Source organism: Lissotriton vulgaris, chromosome 1_2, assembly GCF_964263255.1.
Source record: "Lissotriton vulgaris chromosome 1_2, aLisVul1.2, whole genome shotgun sequence".
NCBI lineage: Eukaryota > Metazoa > Chordata > Amphibia > Caudata > Salamandridae > Lissotriton > Lissotriton vulgaris.
Genome location: NC_141686.1, coordinates 10,882,869 through 10,900,557, shown reverse-complemented (window position 1 = coordinate 10,900,557; position 17,689 = coordinate 10,882,869). Strand labels below are relative to the sequence as shown.

General features: G+C 43.2%; 1 protein-coding gene across 2 annotated transcripts in view; it reads right to left on the bottom strand.

Moving 5' to 3' along the window:
• Nucleotides 1-17,689, bottom strand: part of ARHGAP8 (Rho GTPase activating protein 8) — an 877,216-nt gene that overhangs the window by 266,593 nt on the left and 592,934 nt on the right. The window contains exon 7 of one of the 2 annotated variants that reach the window (XM_086952738.1): nucleotides 12,371-12,469. The exons of the other annotated variant lie outside the window; for it this stretch is intronic. Coding sequence (XP_086808864.1) covers nucleotides 12,371-12,469 — 99 coding nt within the window. The remainder of the gene's footprint in view (nucleotides 1-12,370; nucleotides 12,470-17,689) is intronic. 2 annotated transcript variants of the gene reach the window in all.

Genomic DNA, 17,689 nt, shown 5'->3' with positions numbered 1-17,689 from the left:
CATATGTTCTCCTTGACTGGCTTTGCTTGGAGTAGCACAAAGATCAAATATCTTGGAATTCTATTCTCCATTTCTTCCTCCATCATGTTAAACATGTCTGCAGTTTTGTCCCGAATTGAGAACTTATTTTCCTCATGAAACCCTCTTTTCCTTTCCTGGTGGGACTAGACTATCAAAATGATGGTTGCTCCTATTCTTATTTATATTTTTGCTATGCTACCTGTTCACATCCCTGCTCTTTATTTCAAATGTATTGACTCTTCTCTTTCCAAATTTCTTTGGAAAGGTAAAAAATCTAGAATATCTTTCGTAACTCTCCGAAGATCTAAATTGAATGGTGGTGTTAATTTTCCAGACTTTCGTCTTTATCACAAATCTTCTTCTCTGCGATAAGCTTCCCGATGGCTTTCTCCCGACACTTCCCCCTTCTCTCCTCTTTGGCTTGATATTGAACGTACTCAGTTTCTTTTCTTATAAAGAAATTTTAGGATTCTCTACCAAAACTCCTTATACTTTCATTACTCTGTTTAAACACGTTTCTTCTCTTCTAAAATCGTTGCTCTTTCCACATGATATTTCGAGGGAATCCTTTCTAAATACCCCAATTTGGTATCATTCTCTTATACTTTTTAACAATAGACCCATTTGTTGGACTTCGCTGGAGATTAATAGGTATTATGTGGGTTAACCATCTCTTTGACGGTGTTTCATCTCGTTCTTTTCCCCAATTTCAGCTTTTGTTTCGCTGCCCTTATTCTTTCTTACATAAATTTACTATTCTCATGAAGACAATTCTTGATCGTTATTACTCTCTTCCTTCTTTGGTCTCATTACCCCTTCAATCTCCTCTTCTTGTTATTCTTTCTACTCTTCCTAAAGCATCTTTAATTTATTAGTTCTTCTCCTCTCCCAACCCGGAGCGTTCCAAAACCAAGGTGGAACTTTCTTGGGAACATGATTTTGTTTGTTCTTGGTCTGTTACTCTCTGGGATAAGCTATTGTCTAGATCTTTAAAGATTTCTTGCTCTGCTTCTCTCACTCAATCCTTGTTTTTCCTGTACCATAGACTTTATCTTTCTCTAGCTTTATCTCGGTTCTCTTCCTCCTCTGATTCTAAATGCTGGAACTGTGGCTCTTTAAATGCTGATCTTTTACATCTCTTTTTTCTCTGTCCCCCTGTCTCTGCTTTTTGGAATAAAATATAGGTCTTCTGGCCTCTTTCAGGATATTTATACAGTCTGGAGGAAGATTTAAATAACCAAACTCTATGACTTCAGGAGCCATATCGCCAGGTTTAGTTCTTTGTGGTCTGGGTGTCTCATTTCTCAAAGGCTTTGAGTGAGGAGACTGGAGGAGAGATGCAGCTTTTGGTGTGGAACTACTGACACCTCCAATAGAGTTGTGAACCAAGGTTGACAAGCCCATGTGGGAGCTATTAGAAGTAGTGTGAGGAATGTTTGCCTAAGCTTCCGAACTACTAGTGGAATGAGTGGGAGAGGTGGAAAAGCGTAGGCAAATTTCCGTGACCAGTTCATCCATAGGGAAATGCCCTTGGATAGTGGGTGTGGGAACCTGGAGGTGAAGTTTTGGAATTTTGCATTTTCTGCTGTTGTAAATAGGTCTATGTGAAGGAATCCCCATTGTTGAAAGCACAGTAGGAGAACCTGGGAATGAAGGTCCCACTATAGGATTCACTCTCTCTGTCTGATTACGAGATCGGCAATTTGATTGTTTACACCTGGGAGGTGCTCGTCTGGGAGGTAAATTCTGTGGTGTATTGTCCATTTCCAAATGTTTTGTGCAATGCACGACATTTGGAGAGAAGGTGACTGCTCCTGTTTTTTTATGTAATACATTGCTGTCCTAATGTCTGTGTGAACTAGGCCAGCTTTGCCTATTAGGTGAATTTGGAAGGCTTTGATCGCTAGAAAGACTGCTAAGAGCTCTAATGGGTTTATGTGGCGATCTTTTTGCTGTTGACTCCACAAGCCTTGTATTGTGTCATATTGTAGTCTGTGGAACAGGGTCAATGAAGGTCGGCCCTTTGAAAAGATTTTGTGGCTTCCACCACTGCAAAGAGCGAAGGGTGCGGCCGTCCACCAACACTAGATCGGTTAGATGACCCTGTGATTGGTTCCACTGACTCGCTAAGCATCTAGCAGCTTAGATTCTTTGTCTGGAGGGGGAGCATCTCCAGAGGTTTGTGAATGAGCCCTTTTACGAGCGTTAGAAACCACTAGGGAGTCGAAAGGCAACTGTCCTTTAATATATACTGGATAAGATGGAGCTGGTTTGTACTTTTTGTCTATTCTCCGAGTGATAATTCAAGCTCTGGCAGGGTATTTAAATATATCATCTACATGTCGCATCATGCCCTTAAACATGGGGAGAGACTGGGTAGATGTGTGTGCTGCCTAATGTTTCAAATAAGAAATCTTCCTCAAGTGATTCTTTGTGTAACTGTACTCCATGGTACTGTGCAGCTCTAGCCAACAGTTCTAAATACCCTACATTATCATCAGGAGCTGAAGGCTTTGCAGGGTAAAGATCTGGGTCATTATCTGCTGGCTGATCAAAATTGTAATCCCTCTTAGAGACGACTGGTAATGGATTATCTTCCTCATCTACATCATCTAAATTATCTTCGTGATAATCATCAGGCTGTGAGGGTGGAGGTAGGCAGTGGCTCTAGTGTAGGAGAAGGTGGTGGTGTAGGGGGACATATTGGAAGAGGAGGAGGAGAAGGATTAGTCCTAGTATTATTCTTCTTCAGTAGAATTGTATATGGAATGTCCTCAGACTCTGGTTTAAGCTTTTGAGGCAGTTTAGTGATGAGATGTCCTGTATCTGGATTGATATACAGTTCTTTTTGTCTGGGACCTGTTTTGAGAGGTGGAAAGTCAAAAATCTGATCCTGTGTTCTAGGGGGAAAGTCTTTCAATTTTGTCACCGACCACTTCGGTACCGGAATATATTGCCCTTTCAGTGCGGAAGGTTTCGGCTCTGAAGACACTTTGGATTTGGACTTCAAACGTTTCGGATCTGAATCGTGTTTTGGCTTTGAGCTCCCTGGTTTCGTCTCGACCCAGTTTTAGGTCAACTCGGCCCTGGGCCGGAAGGCCTGATTACTTGTTTTAGGGCCAAACCTGAAGTGTTAAAAACATTGTCTAGGTGCCGATCGTGACCAGACGCCTTATGTTTGATAGGATTTGGATTTCGGGGCAAGGGGTGTTCTGTACTCACGCGAAATTGACCTTAGCCCAATGGTAAGTCCTTTTCTATCTCGGAGTCAGTTTCATGCACCGAGATGGACTGCTCCTCCATCTCCTCTTCGGCACCTTATGCGTCGAATTCCTCCTGCTCTGACCTTCGCCAAAGACGTCCGGCGTACATTTGACGTTCTGGCTCTGCATTTCATGACATGGTGCCTGATGATCGCGGAGATTCTTTTTGGATCTAAACTATCTGCATGTGTCGAATTCCTGTTTGTTATGCTCGGGGACAAGCACAAGTTGCACACTTCGTGCAAGTCGGTGCGTGGGTACTTTGCGTGCACAGATGACAGAATTTAAATAGAGTCCTTTCCATCTACTGCATGGTGGACCGACGCGGTCAGTTTACTGATCAAAAATGAAGTTTTTCTTTCACCGATACGATATGCGGAGAAGTGGGATACACCTACGAAAACAATACCATCGAGGGTACAGTGGATTGCGCACTTGGGGGAACCCAAAGAACCGCTTCGAACCAGAGTGCAGCAATTCACGTCCAAACCCTTTTTTGAAAACGCTATGTGGCGAGTCCTCTACAGTCAGTCGCCGAAGAAACCAAGAAGGATTCAGAGTAGTGCCTTCCAACCTCTCCCTACTCTGACTAGCCTTCCGCCTAACAAAGTAGTAACACTTCTAGCTCGAGTTCCCAGCCGAGGATGTTTGAGCTTAACACTCGATGCAGAACACTGAGGGTTACAAACACAGCTGATGCTACTGATATGACAAGGGCTACTGTCCGTCATTACATGGCTTTCTTTGAAATTACACCTGACGCAACGCCATGTTAACTGGTACACTTTCAAGAGTCCTGCGAGGCCAACAATACTGAAAATGACTCTTGAGATTTCTCAGAAGATTTTCACAGTTACTAATCGCTAAAGACTGCTTCATGATAGTCAGAGGTTTTGTGACAAGCCTATGATTCCACTGTGGTCTTACGCCTGGACAACTTTAGGAACTTTTCTTCTCATCATGTGGTCGTCAACGATATTTGTCCTTCTACTGCTACTCAATGGACATTTTGTCCCGGCCAGAACAATTCCATCACCTGTGGTGGTTGAACTACAGCCTCACACTTCATCCCACAGAACCCGAGGAGGGTTATATGCCGCACACATCACAGCCTATCCTGTGCCAGTGGGTCTCGCCTAGGAAAAAGTTTCATATCAGATTATGGGATCCACGGAGACATTGCAATTGCCTTATGTGATAAAATATGCAATGAATAAGGTTATAATATCTGGTTCTCTTTCAGATGATCAGGACACAGAAACTGTTAAAAGAATGATGATGTCTGATTTGCAGGCATATGCTACTTTGAAAAATGAAAACCCTTATTTAAATTTAGCAAACTAATAAGAACTATATTGCTATTATCACTATGTGCATTATTCCATACATAGGACTAGCTATCCTAGAGAAATACACAATTACACACAATGGGAACAGTGTGAGGCTCCACCTCCTGAAAGCCATTCTAATGTCTTAAAGGAAATTCTCTTACTTTGAGAGTGTTGACAGGTCACAACCTTTAGTCTTTTATTTTACACAGACCTAATCGATACCAAGCTTATTTTTTCTCCACTGAGTCAAGTCAAAATCTGTAAATTGAAACTTGTATAGCGCACTACTCACCCGCAAGGGTCTCAAGGCGCTTGTACCCGTCCTGGCTGTCCCTGTGAGGTGTCCACTCCTGGGCACCCCCCAGGGTGGAGGCCAGGCATCCTTAGCGTTGTGGGGGCCATTGTGGAGATTAAGCAAGCTATTGCCCAGAGTTGCAGAGTGGGACTCCATGATTGGAATAGGCACTGAGGCGAGAATTATCAGGTCCGTGGAATTTTGAGCCCAAGACCCGCCAAGGCGGGGAATTGAACCCTGGTCCCGGGCCAGACCTCTGCATCAGGGTCTGCCGCTCTAACCATTGAGCCACACTTCTCCTGGCTATTCAAGGATATGAGAATTGGAAAGCAAATGTTGTTAAGAACAGTATTTAGATACCAAATTCTGGCAGATTCATGGTAAATAAGCCTTATTTCGAGAGTGTACACTACCGAAAGAAATGATGTTTCTAAAAAAAAATATCCAGCAGACTACTTGTCCAGGATTCGGAACAATGAAGGATTTAAAGAAACCTTCTAATCCAAAAATCAATCTGACTACGTTTAATTATTGGCAATTTCAAATGATATGTCTGAATCAGATACAAATAATATGATACAAAATGGAACCTATAATTCAACACAATTCTCTGTTGGAGGTTTATCCTTATAATTCTAAAACATACATCCAACACTGCTGAACTTAAACTTAATTGTCCTGATGTACGTTCCAATACACAAACATCTCATCTGTAGTGGTTACCACATACAGTGTAGGCAAATTATGCCAACAACGGCTAGAACACTCTAGATTCTCTGCTGTGAAGTAATACTTCGCTTGCTACAGGAATATGTGCCATATTTATTTAATTAAATAAATATTCGGGCAAAGAAGCTGGAGACTGAATTAGGCACGTAGATCAGGAAAACATGCGAACAGTTTTGAAAGTTATTGATAATGGATTGCATACACTTTCTAAGAGTGTACTCTAAATTACATTTTGTCCTCAGCCTTAGACTTCATGAAGGGTGATCCAAAATTGTTTCTATACTGGCAGGCTCAGTTAAGAGCACTTATTAAACTATATTGGGCATTACAAACACTTAGATCAGGTTTAATGAAACAGCCTTATTTGAACCATATAATTTGAGTCTCACAGAAAAAACAAAGGCCAAGAAAGAATACACATATAATTTATTAGGTATAGAACAAGTTGAAGATGCAACAATTACAGTCAGTGACACGCCACCAACTACCTAGCAAATACAGGATATTATTGCTTTACCCATAACAACTTTCCTGTTACACTTGTTGTGCATTTAAGGTAGTTTTAGATCGGTTCACTTTAAGGGTGCTGTTATTATTCTAATGCCATTGTTATGCCAGTTTCTCTGCCTGTGTTCTTTGTCTAGAATTGTGGGGGTCTGGGGAGTTGACTGCCTGGACTGAGGCCAGGTACTGTGCTGTCTCTCCAATAATTGTTTTAAAACTCTTCCCTAGATAACTGGATTACTGGATTTACTACAATTTTGGCAACAAGTTGAAGTGGCACCTTCTACAAGTCGACAGCACAGGAGAGGTACCATTGTTTTGGTATGGATCTACGCATGAAGTGGATTTTAGGGTTCTTGAAATGTTATCCTGAAATCCTTCATGGTACGCCTTTACAGCGTTTCACAGCATTTGCAGCAGTGTATACCCATGTTTGGGTGATTTTCCAAAGTTGGACAGCATTTTAAGTAATACTTGGAGTTAGAACGATGATTGCAGCTTTCAAATACTGTGCATGAGTCTCGTGTGCTTTCCTCGCGCACGTTGCGTTCTGTAGCATCTGCCTCACAAGTGTCTGCTCACATGTTGTGTTCATCAGTTAGCTCTTTACATCATCCTCAATGCGCTGTCTATGCTTTAAGTTTCACATCACCATTGTGTTGATTACAAAGTGGATATCTGGACGCCGTTCACATCTCTAAGCCATCTTCATTGCACTTTGAAACCACGCACTGTAGCTCTAGTGCGTGTGCTACTCCAGCGTCGACGCTGGCTGCATTGTGTTTGTCTATATTTACAGGTATTTCAGCACTGATGCACACAGCTTTACTATTTCCGTGTCAGTGTTCAATGTCGATACACATATTTGGAGTCACACATTTTAAAACAATTTTGCAACACTTTACATCATTTTCATCACGCTAATACACATGGCATGCTTGGAATTTGTGCACAGTAAGGTATTTAACTGATCATTTTCAATGCCGCTGATGCACACAGCAGACTATGAGCATTATAGTTTCATAAGCATTATTATTGTTACATAACACTTTGAAAGGTATTCCAAGAGGGTTACTGTATATTTTTGAGCGGAAACATGCAGTTTGAACCTCCTCCAAAGTTTTTACAAATAAAGGAGACCCTTCTTTATCTTAGGCAAGGTCGAAGGAGGAGTTCCTAACTTATATGAAGGCTATTGATGGTAAAAAAATGGGTTTGGAATGGAAGAAGAATATACTTCTATATTGCTTGGGGTCAGAAGGCAAGTTAGTTTTCAGAACTTTACCGCCAGTTCCTTCTCTAGGAGAAGGGGAACGGAATGTTTTTGAGGACGTTTGTTAAGGATGGAACTTAGGTCTAAGCCGTCCTCCAGTTTGTCACTTAACAAAAAAAACTGGGGGTTAAGAGGGACCCAAATTTACAGGACGCTGTTGTCATAGCTAAAGTCACGGAATAGTCGGAAAATTAGAGGATATCCTTGCAGGATAGTGCTGTGAAAAATGTGAAGCTTACTGAAGAGGTGTGTGCTGTGATGGACAACTCTAACCGCAAGAATGTGTCACTGTGGAAGAGGTCTGACAAAACTTTTACTTGTTATAGATATGGCAGCTCCAACCATTTGGCTTCGTCGCCATGGAGAAAGAATGTAGCAATTGTGGGCATAAAGGACATTTCTCACTTGTGTGTATTCCTCTGTTCAATAGTAAGGCTGGGACTGTAGAGAAAGCAGTGTGTGGTTCAGATAGTGGCATGGAGAAGGGAATTGTTTTATCTTTGAATAATCAGGTATGGCAGTGAGAGGCTACGAAGCCTCCCAAATGAAAAGTTCAAGTGCTTAGTAGAGAGCTGAAGCTTATGGCGGACTCGGGTCTCTTTGGACTATAATTACAAAGAAGTATTTTCTACAGAAATTTGGAGATAAACTTAGGGTGAACTGAAAGTGTCTGACATAATCGCACATAGTTTGATGGGTCAACCATTGAAATTAGAGGGTTTGTGGAGGTTATGTTCATGGGTAGAGCAGCTCATATTAAGTTGTATGCTGCCAAAAAAGGTGTGAATGGTTTGGGGTGGAAGGATTAGTGGAAGCTTGGTATCATTTTAAATCCTCACAGCAAGGAACCTGTACTGGTGGTTGATGACCCAGAGGGTTGTGCCTGGGTCATTTGAAAATTTCCTGATGTGTTTTTAGGAGAGTTGGGCAAGCTATAAGGTTATTCTGATTGTATTAAGCTCAAAAGAGGGGCTATACCGATGAAATAAAACTTTGAGGGGTGCCCGTTAACGTAAGAGAGGAGCTTAGTTGTACTCTTAAAGAGATGTTGGACGGAGGGATTATCAAAGAGAGAGTCTTCTGAATGGGTATCTCCCATAGTTTTGGCCAGCAAGGCAGATACAACTTTGAGATTGTGCATCAACCTTAGAGCATTAAATGCAAACATTGTAGTAGACCGGCATCCTTTACCAAGCATCAGTGAGGTGGTTAGAATGTTGGAGTGGGCAGGTGTGTTTTCTATGCTGGACTTGCGTTAAGCATATCATCACTTGTCTTGTGGTGGTTGAAGTTGTGCTACTGCACGCATTGCTAGGTTGATGTCTAGCTTCAAGAGTATTACTACAAGGTGGAACATGTACCTGGGAGGAAAAATGTTACTGCAGAATCTGCGCATTGAGTACCCTGTGACTCTCCACTTTACAGATTAGCAGGTAGCTGAGGCGGGAGAAGGGCTTATGTGCAGTAGAGAAGAAGGTAGAACATCGCTCTGCTGGGTGATGCACCCACCATGCATCCAGTAATGACACGTTAGGTAGGAAGGTGGTAAGAACAGATGCGACGCTGCCACGACCCCGCCAGATGTACAATCTAAACCTGGGGGATGGACTCCACTGAGGTCTCCACCCAGGACCAAGTACCCAGTAGCTCCTTTAGGGGGTCAGGGAAGGTTTGGTGCATACTGGGGATAATGGAGATTCCTGCAGAGACTCTGTCACCACCACATAACATACCAACCCATCGTACCACACCTACAACACAATGAACGGAACGTAATGCTGTATCAGAATGGCTACTCCCCTCAACCCGAGGTAGAACCCCGCATGTAGCACCTGTGAGAACCCTTTATGTGCTAGGAAGGGAACATTATTACCCATCAGGTGTGTTTCCTGCAAAAGTAATATGTCCGGGTTATATTTGTGTGCTGCTCTCATAATCACCCCTCTTTTTATCTTGTCCAAAAGACCGTTGACATTCCATGAGAATATGGGGAGTCTCCCCAGGTTCTCAAATGGGTGTGGGTCAGTCATTGGGCCATGGGGCTAGTCACATAAGTGGTAGTGTCTTAAGATTGGGTGTGCATGTGCAGCAATGATCTTAGCAGAAATAGGCACTCCAGAACTAGGCTGAGATTGAAAGAAAACACCACTAAACCCTCCTCCCTCCAACTAAACTCCCCCCTACCTATACATTGCAAATATGAAGTACCTGTCATGGTGCAGCTAGGGACTAGAGCCAACTAGGCTACTCTAAGGGGGGTGCCTCCCCTAATGTGCATCCCCCCATCTAACAGATCTCTATCCGGAATTTCCCACCCTCCTCAACATGCACAAAAAAACATAACAAAAAAAGTGAAATTAAGCTGGGGCATAGATTTCCAAACATCCCTTAGCAGCGCAACTCAGTCTCAAAAGAATCAAGTATGTACCCAGTAATGTCTATTGCAGTCCAGTAGGGGTTCCCTGGACAATGGACAAAGGGTCAACTTCAGCAGCATCTCGTGGAGGGTTGATCTCGGGAGCCATAAGGCTCAAATGAGCCCACCCTTAACCACGGGGCAGCGTTCCAATCTCTAGGAAGCCTTCAACCTTCACTGCCTCCGGCAGGCCTCATCCCTCCCACTCTCTCTGCCGAGAGATTCTTGGCTCAGCAAGTTGCGCACTTTCAATTATGAAGCAGAAGGAAACTTCAGAGTGTGGCACCCACCTCTTCAGCCAGTCCCAGATGAATGTGGTTGGAGTCTCCCCCTCTGCCTCTTCCGGTACTCTTATGATGCACTGCTACAGCAGGTCCAGCTGTTTGTGTTGTCTGCACGTGCCCCCAATTGACTAACCAGTTATTGTAATATGTATAGTCTGGATTCCTGTGACTTCCAGAGTCTTCGGTCTCAGAAACTTTACCCTCCACCTCCGTGCCCCTGTTGGCCAAGTTCTCCAAGTCCTGCCTTATTAAAGATAAGTCAATATTCAGTTCTACCACTTTTCCCTCTATCATTACTTAGAGGTCTTGAATGGCCTGGAGGATGGAGAGCGTCGAGAGGCCTTCTTGGCAGGCGTCTCCACCATGCACAGCATCTGTTTCCTTCAGTGCATTGTCTGCTTGGAGTATTTGTCAATCTTTTATTGCGTTGCTGTTCTCTGATCCCCTTTCACTGCAAATTTCCACATTTCTGGCGATGCTGTTGGCCAAGGTTTGTCACGTGCCATGATGTTGTAGAAGCCATGTAATAACTACCGCTGTTCACAGAGGGGACCACCCCTCTCGCTCATCATGACACGGGGAGGAGAAACAGCTATGACAAGAGGCAGTGATCAAGATAACTCGCATGGCGTTTATTGTTCTCCTGTGAGGTGGGCCCTCTGTACCCTCTTCCCCAATTAAAGGAACACCAGGGCTCAGCAGCAGGAGTTGGCTGGACACGGGAGGGGGGAAAAGGCCTGGTGTAGTGGGTCCTGCAGTATTCACAGTTCCCCTTCCCAGCTGCCTTCTCTTCAAGGACTCAATCTCACCTGAGGCGCCACAGGGTAAGGCACTGTTGTAGGAGGGTGAGGGGGTCGGGCAGGAGATGTCCTGAGAAGCGGAACCTTGCAGGACCTCGGTCTGTCAGCTTCTTCTGAACCTCACCAGAAGCCCAATCCTGCTTTGTGCAGACCGTTCAGCTGCTGATGCCTATTCCCATGTTATTCGGCTGTCCCCAGCAAGACCCAGCGTAAGGCGGGGTATCACCACGCTCCAGGACTCAATCTATAACAGAGAGTCCTGGGTAAAGGCACTTATTAGACAAATTTGTTGCATGGCGGCATGGAGCTCTTCTAAGGGGCGGCTGGCAAGAGATGCCTCTAAGCCACGTCTCCTTTTTAGCATGTTCTTGGTTCAATCTTCTCCTTCCTCTCCATACCATGTATTCTTTTCGAGCTACAAACAATAAAGTGGAGACATTCTGAGAGGAAGATTGTTCTCATACATTTCCTACATCATCTTTTGGGTTCTGTCTGCATAGTGACTTGCTCATATGTGTTTTTTCTTCTTTTCTTCCATGAACTTCCGATACTGCTTTTCTTTATTTGACTTGAGATGGCCTATCACAGTTAAACATGCCCAATGAGTGCTCACCCCTATACCCCTGCTTAATTTGTAGTCATAAAGTGTGAACATGAGCCTCCTGACATAAATAAATCTGTAAGAAAAGACACAAACCTGTAGGAGTCCAATCAATTTTCAACAGGGGCCCATACATTACATGCTTTGTTTACAATTTTTCTTGTAAATGTCCAAACTTCATTGCAAATATAGTATAAAATCGTACCTGCTTTAGCAAAAATTGTATGTCTCATTTTTTTTACATTTTTTATTTACAAACACACTTTTGGGAGCTGACTAATTTATGAAAATTTGATTCATCAAATGGCACAACAGTTACAAACAAAACAAAACTAGATACCTTGACCTTACCATAACTATAGAAACCCTGTAAGCAACTAATAACGTCAAGTACCATAGCAAGGTACGTCACAGTTCAAGTTGAAACAGATTTTTTTTTTTTTAAAACAGGGAGTTCAAAGTGTTGAAATCATGCGAGGATACTCCTCAAACGGTCATGGTTTGCAATAGTTATGGTACATTTTTCAAAGGTATGTCTGAATGTTTGCCTGTGAAACCAATGCAAAATAAATTCTCAATACCCTGACTTGAAACAGCAATTTCTGGCAGAAACTCTAAATACAGACTCAACTACATTAGCTGCATTTCCTCCATTAGTGGAATAGAACTGTGGACAAAATTCAGCAGGTGTAGTCCATTCCATATTTAGAATATCCTTCAGAAAGTGGAGGATTTTAAGATACCACCAAACCCCGATTGTAATCTAAATGAGGAACAAAACATTTTTATGTAAAGAAAGAAAAATGATTCCTTGTATGATACAACCCTTACAAAAATACAGCTCAACCCCTACCTTTTAACTTCATCAGGGATATTAAGCTGGTCGTATTTGAGATGCTCTCTTAAGTCACTTAAGTAATTCATGTATGAAACCTTCTTCCCAAATTTGTGGCTGAAAAAATAGAATGAGTACAAATCAGTGTGTATAATGAATACAGGTCAGTGTGTATAATACCGAATGTGTTTGTATTCATTATAAACCCATCAATGTCAACTCAAATTTATTAGTAAATAGCAGTAACAAATTACTTTTCCACAGTTCAAAGATGCTTTTATTAAGATACATTTGAAAGTTAAATATCAATGCAAAGCATTTAAAATAACAGCTACTCAACAACAATAATATTGTCTGTTCGTCAGGTCATTTACCAAACAGCATAACCCAATATCAATTAAAAACATTATGAGAAATAAATGTACTTAGATGTAAAATACATCTTTCCTTTTTTCTTTGACAACATTCAACTGTACTTTTTTCTAACAGGACATGGGATTTCAATTAACACAAAATGAATTTTAACATGGCCAAAGTCCACATTTCCTTTGTATCAGCAGCATGCGGCAATTTTAGCAAGAGTTGCAAACTAGCAATTTTCAAATCAACTACATGCAGTTAGTAATGGAGAAAATAATAGAAAACAGACCATTATCATAGCATAACAATAGTAAATGGCGTATAGATTGGTAGATACTATACCTACACAATTAAACAATATATTCATATGGTATGGGGAACTCTGGTGAAATATTTGCTTTTTAAAAAAGCAAACTACACACCTCAATAAAATCTTTTTAATGTCTCATTTTGTAAGGATTCTCTATTTTTTAAATATTGATTTTTTCATTATGTTTTTCTACATTGCAAGGTTTTATGTTTAATGCTGCTGTTTAAACGAGCCAGGTACCAAACTGTTACTAAAACGAGTTCCAGTCATATGTCTTAGCAATTAGTATTGTTACTTACACGTGAACACAGCACCTCCATCCAGTAGCTATTTGAGGTTTAATCCTGCACCCTTGTAGCTCACAAATGAATTAGAAAATATTTTAGAGACTCCCCTGTATTCGAAAAAGCAGACACAGGCACGATTATTTCCAGACATCAGAAGGCCACCTATAGGGCCAGTGAGTATAACCACATGGCACAAGGACTGTTACTCATTTTTATTCTGCTCTAACTCAGACTTTGATTTTTGAGGGACACTCACAGAACCCCAGAGTTTGAAGGCTTCTGACCAAGACCCTAAAATATGTCGGCTCTTGACTGAGATGCTCTAGCCGCAGGGCACCCACTAAGACACTTCAGAGGGACTGGGGCTACGACCCTCATATGTGAGTGATACTATGGAGAAGACAGCAACACTCTGAACTGGGTGCTCTTGCAAGACCATTCCATAGTTTAATTTCCCAAAAACAACAATTGATGGACAGAATGCAGAACAATGTCATACATTCACCCCAGTACAGAGATCTGGGCCTAAATCCATCGTTTTTTGCACTCCACACCACCCCAGTTCAGACATGGCCATATGTAAATCAGCCTTGACCCTGTGCCTCATGGGAACAGTCCAGCCGGAACTGCCAAGCCATGTTTTTCCTGGACCGGAATCAAGCATCCTAGGACCGGTCTCTGGCTATCAGCCATCATCAGCCAGGATAGCTTGACTCCAGTGGTGTGGAGAGCATGGGACTCACGTCTGAGCATACCCATCCCACTCGGGGTGAAAAATGCAAAAACAACAATTGATGGACAGAATGCAGAACAATGTCATACATTCACCCCAGTACAGAGATCTGGGCCTAAATCCATCGTTTTTTTGCACTCCACACCACCCCAGTTCAGACATTTTGGGCAGTGGAACCTTGTTGAAGATAGTGTCCATTGATAAGCATACTAAAAGTCAATACTTAGTGTGAGCCTTCGTGTGAGTTGTCGAACAGACTCACAGACAAAGGGGTCTTGGTTAACGAGGGTTTTATTATTTTATACAGACGTCTCTTCTGTACAGGCACTCAGTAATAGGGGAGGCGGTTTTCTGTGTCCTCCGCCAGGTGTTTCGCTGTTCCGATTCGCCGTGTTTCCCGGTGTCTCCTAGGAGTTGTAGGTCTTGCATCCGCCGTCTCGACTCTCGCCCGGAAGACCGCAGCAGAAAACAAAAGAAACCAATATTAGGCAGGGGCTTTGTAGGCGGTTTAGGTTTAGGGTAGGGGAGTGAGGGAACACACGTGCTCTCTATGCTTCCAGTGCCGATATGGTGAAGGAGGGGGGGTGCACAGAGGGTCGAGTGTTTCGTCCTAGGGTGGTTTGCCCCACCTACGTCCCGCCCAACCTGTGAACCGTGACCGTACCTGCTCTAGCTACACTTCGTGCGAAGTGTGGCTGGGCGATGCGCCTTCCCGTTGTCGCAGTTGTCTCGGTTCCTTCTCCCTTCCGCTCTGCTGGTATGGGCGTCGCTGTCTTCCGCTTCTACTTCCCCCGTCCTCCGCTGTTCTGCTCTCGCCTCCTCCTCTCTCCGATGTTCCTTACTCTTCTCCCCTCCCGTCCTCCGCCACTCGTCTCCTGCCTCCTCCTCGCTCGCCACCTTCGTCCTCGGCTCTTCTTCCTCCGTACGCCACTCCGATCCTTCCTCACGCCGCCACTCTCCTTCTCTCCCTCCGGGTATATCACACACCTGAGTGTGTTTTGGGCGTTGTTTTACCTCGGGTAGGTGGGCGGGTTCAGGTTCCAGCTCCGCCCAATTAAAGTAACATGGGTCTCCAGTATCCTGCGTGGGGTCGAACCTGTCTTCTGCCATCTTCCATGCGTCAGTGTGCTGTTCGAAAAGAGGGGACACAGGTAATGGTAAGCCTGGAGGGCCCGAGTCCGGGTCCTCTTCGTCACACTTAGCCTAACCAGAAAAGAAAAAACATAATCCCAGAAATTACCCAGAATTCAATCCAATTTGATACCAGGTATGTCTTTTGAAGAAAGAGAAGAAAGTTCTTTAGTTCTTACTTGAACGGTGTTTTGGCTGGCGTCGTTTCCGGCTCACTTGGATCAAGGGAAAACGTATCAAAGTTAATGAAATAGCCAGAAGCTGTTTGATCAATTGTAGGAATAGCATCGGGATAAGATGAAATGTAATTTTCCTCTCGATGAGGCATGTTGATGTAGACGTCTGTATTCGGTCTAATTGCAACTTGTTAATTATTCTGATTTTCATTTTGAATTTGAATGTCTGGTTCATGTGGAACAAGTTCCATAGCATTGTTGCTTAGTCCTTCATTCCTTACAGGTGGCTCTTCGAACGTGATGAGTCTTTCTGTTTGAACTTCTTGGATTGTAGCTAGAGGAGGACGTCTGCTACAGTGGAGTCCACTGGGCCTACTGTTTAGTATCAGCCACCTAGGGTGGTTTGATTAAGTCAATTGAGACAAATCGTTACTCGTTTTTTCCGGCAAGAGGCTGGAGTAGCACAGTTTGTGTTCCGTGTACTGCAAGGACTGGTACAGGTTTTCTGTAAGAGGGTCCAAATTCCTTTTTGTCCGCTATTTTACCTCTGACCAGATCCCCGACTTCTGGGATCCAGACAGGTCTTGCTGTGACTACCTTGACTTCTTCAGTGGCGGTCTGCTTCAGATGGACATTGATTTGTTTTGTCCTGGATTCATTTAGATCCTGTAAATCAGCCAAACGGTCATGGATATCAAATGGTTTTTCATCCGCCATTGTGCCTTCACAATCAAGACCTTCACAATCAAGATCAGGTACTTCCATTTGTGTCCCAAAGAGGACCTCATATGGAGTGACACCCCGTGGAGAGCTTCTAGGCTGGTTATTTAATGCCCGCTGTACCCCATAAAGGTGTGTGACCCAACTACTGCCCTTGCCTAATACCCTTGCTTTTAAAGATTGCTTTACGTTCCGTTTTTTTGTCTCCACATCCAAATTTCCCTCGGGATGGTATGGAGATGAGAACCGCAATGCTCCGCCCATTCCTTCCATGGCCTCTTTGAAAGCCTGAGAGCTAAACGCAGGGCTGCGGTCAGAGTGTGACGTGCTGACTGCATATGTACCGATAAACACTCGCAAATCTTTTATAACAGTTCAAGCGTCAGCAGAATTCCGAGGCCATACCATAGGAATCTTGAGCATGAATCCACTGCTACTATGATATACCTGTAATCCTCGTCTGTTTGTAAGGGGTCGCAGTGGTCCAAGTACACACATGCAAGATGTTTGTCTGATTTCAGTAATGGAGTCTGCGTGCAATGGTGGAGCCATTCATCTGCTGCAGATGTCGCATTTCAGGACATAGTCTTTAGTTTGCTTAGTTAACCTGGCCACCAATAGCGCTGTTTCAGTAAAGTAACAGTTGCTGTAATGCCTGTGTGCCCAGAGTACAAACCCTTGTGTGCAGCTAATATTAAACCTTGCCTACGATCCATATTTGGTATTACTCTATCTCCCATTCCAGGAATCTGAGCATATGGAATGTTTTGTGCATCTAACTTGTAGGAGTAATTGAGTGGAACTTTTTTAGGTTCTGATGTGCTGCCTCTGCGTGATGCAATGACAGCTACCATTATTTCTCCGTCTATCTTCGTTTTTGAACGAGTCGGCTCAGCTACGGTAGCCATGCGAACATCCCCCTTTGCGGCATCCCCCTTTGCGGTTTCATCAGCCAATTAATTCCTTTCAATGGGAACGCCATCACGTTGATGACTCAGTATGTGGAGCACATGAGTCCTCGGTAGCTCGGATTTCAATTCCACTACCTGTTCCCATAACATTTTGTGTTTAATTGTGCCACATTTTGTATCCTTAAACCCGTTTTGTTCCCAATGCATTAAGTATTCATTGTACGACTGTACACAGTAAAAAGAATCACACACGATTAGTGTGGGGAATTCTCTATACGTATTTACACGTGCCAGTATAAGTGCTTTTAATTCTGCCAACTGAGTTGTGCAGTCCCCTAGAGATTGTGTTTTTGTGCAACTAGGATGGAACTTGCCATCATGCATGCAACTTTTAACGATAGCCTATGCCGAAAAGTATTGCTGCTTACTTCCAATAGCCGGTTGCGCAGATCCGTAAGTATAAATAATATATTCATCCTGATCTAGAGGCAAGATTTCATTTGGTAAAGGATATTCTTGTTCATATTGCAGGAATGCTTGAGTTTTTAAACTTGGATTAAATCTGTAATCAACGTCTGTCGCAGTAAGAGAGTTAGCCCATTGTATCCATCTTGGATGGAACTCTTTTGCATTTGGGATGCTGGCCTTTGTAACAGCTTCTAAAGCCGGTACTGAAGTTACGACAATAATGCGTTTTCCCTGAGCCAGT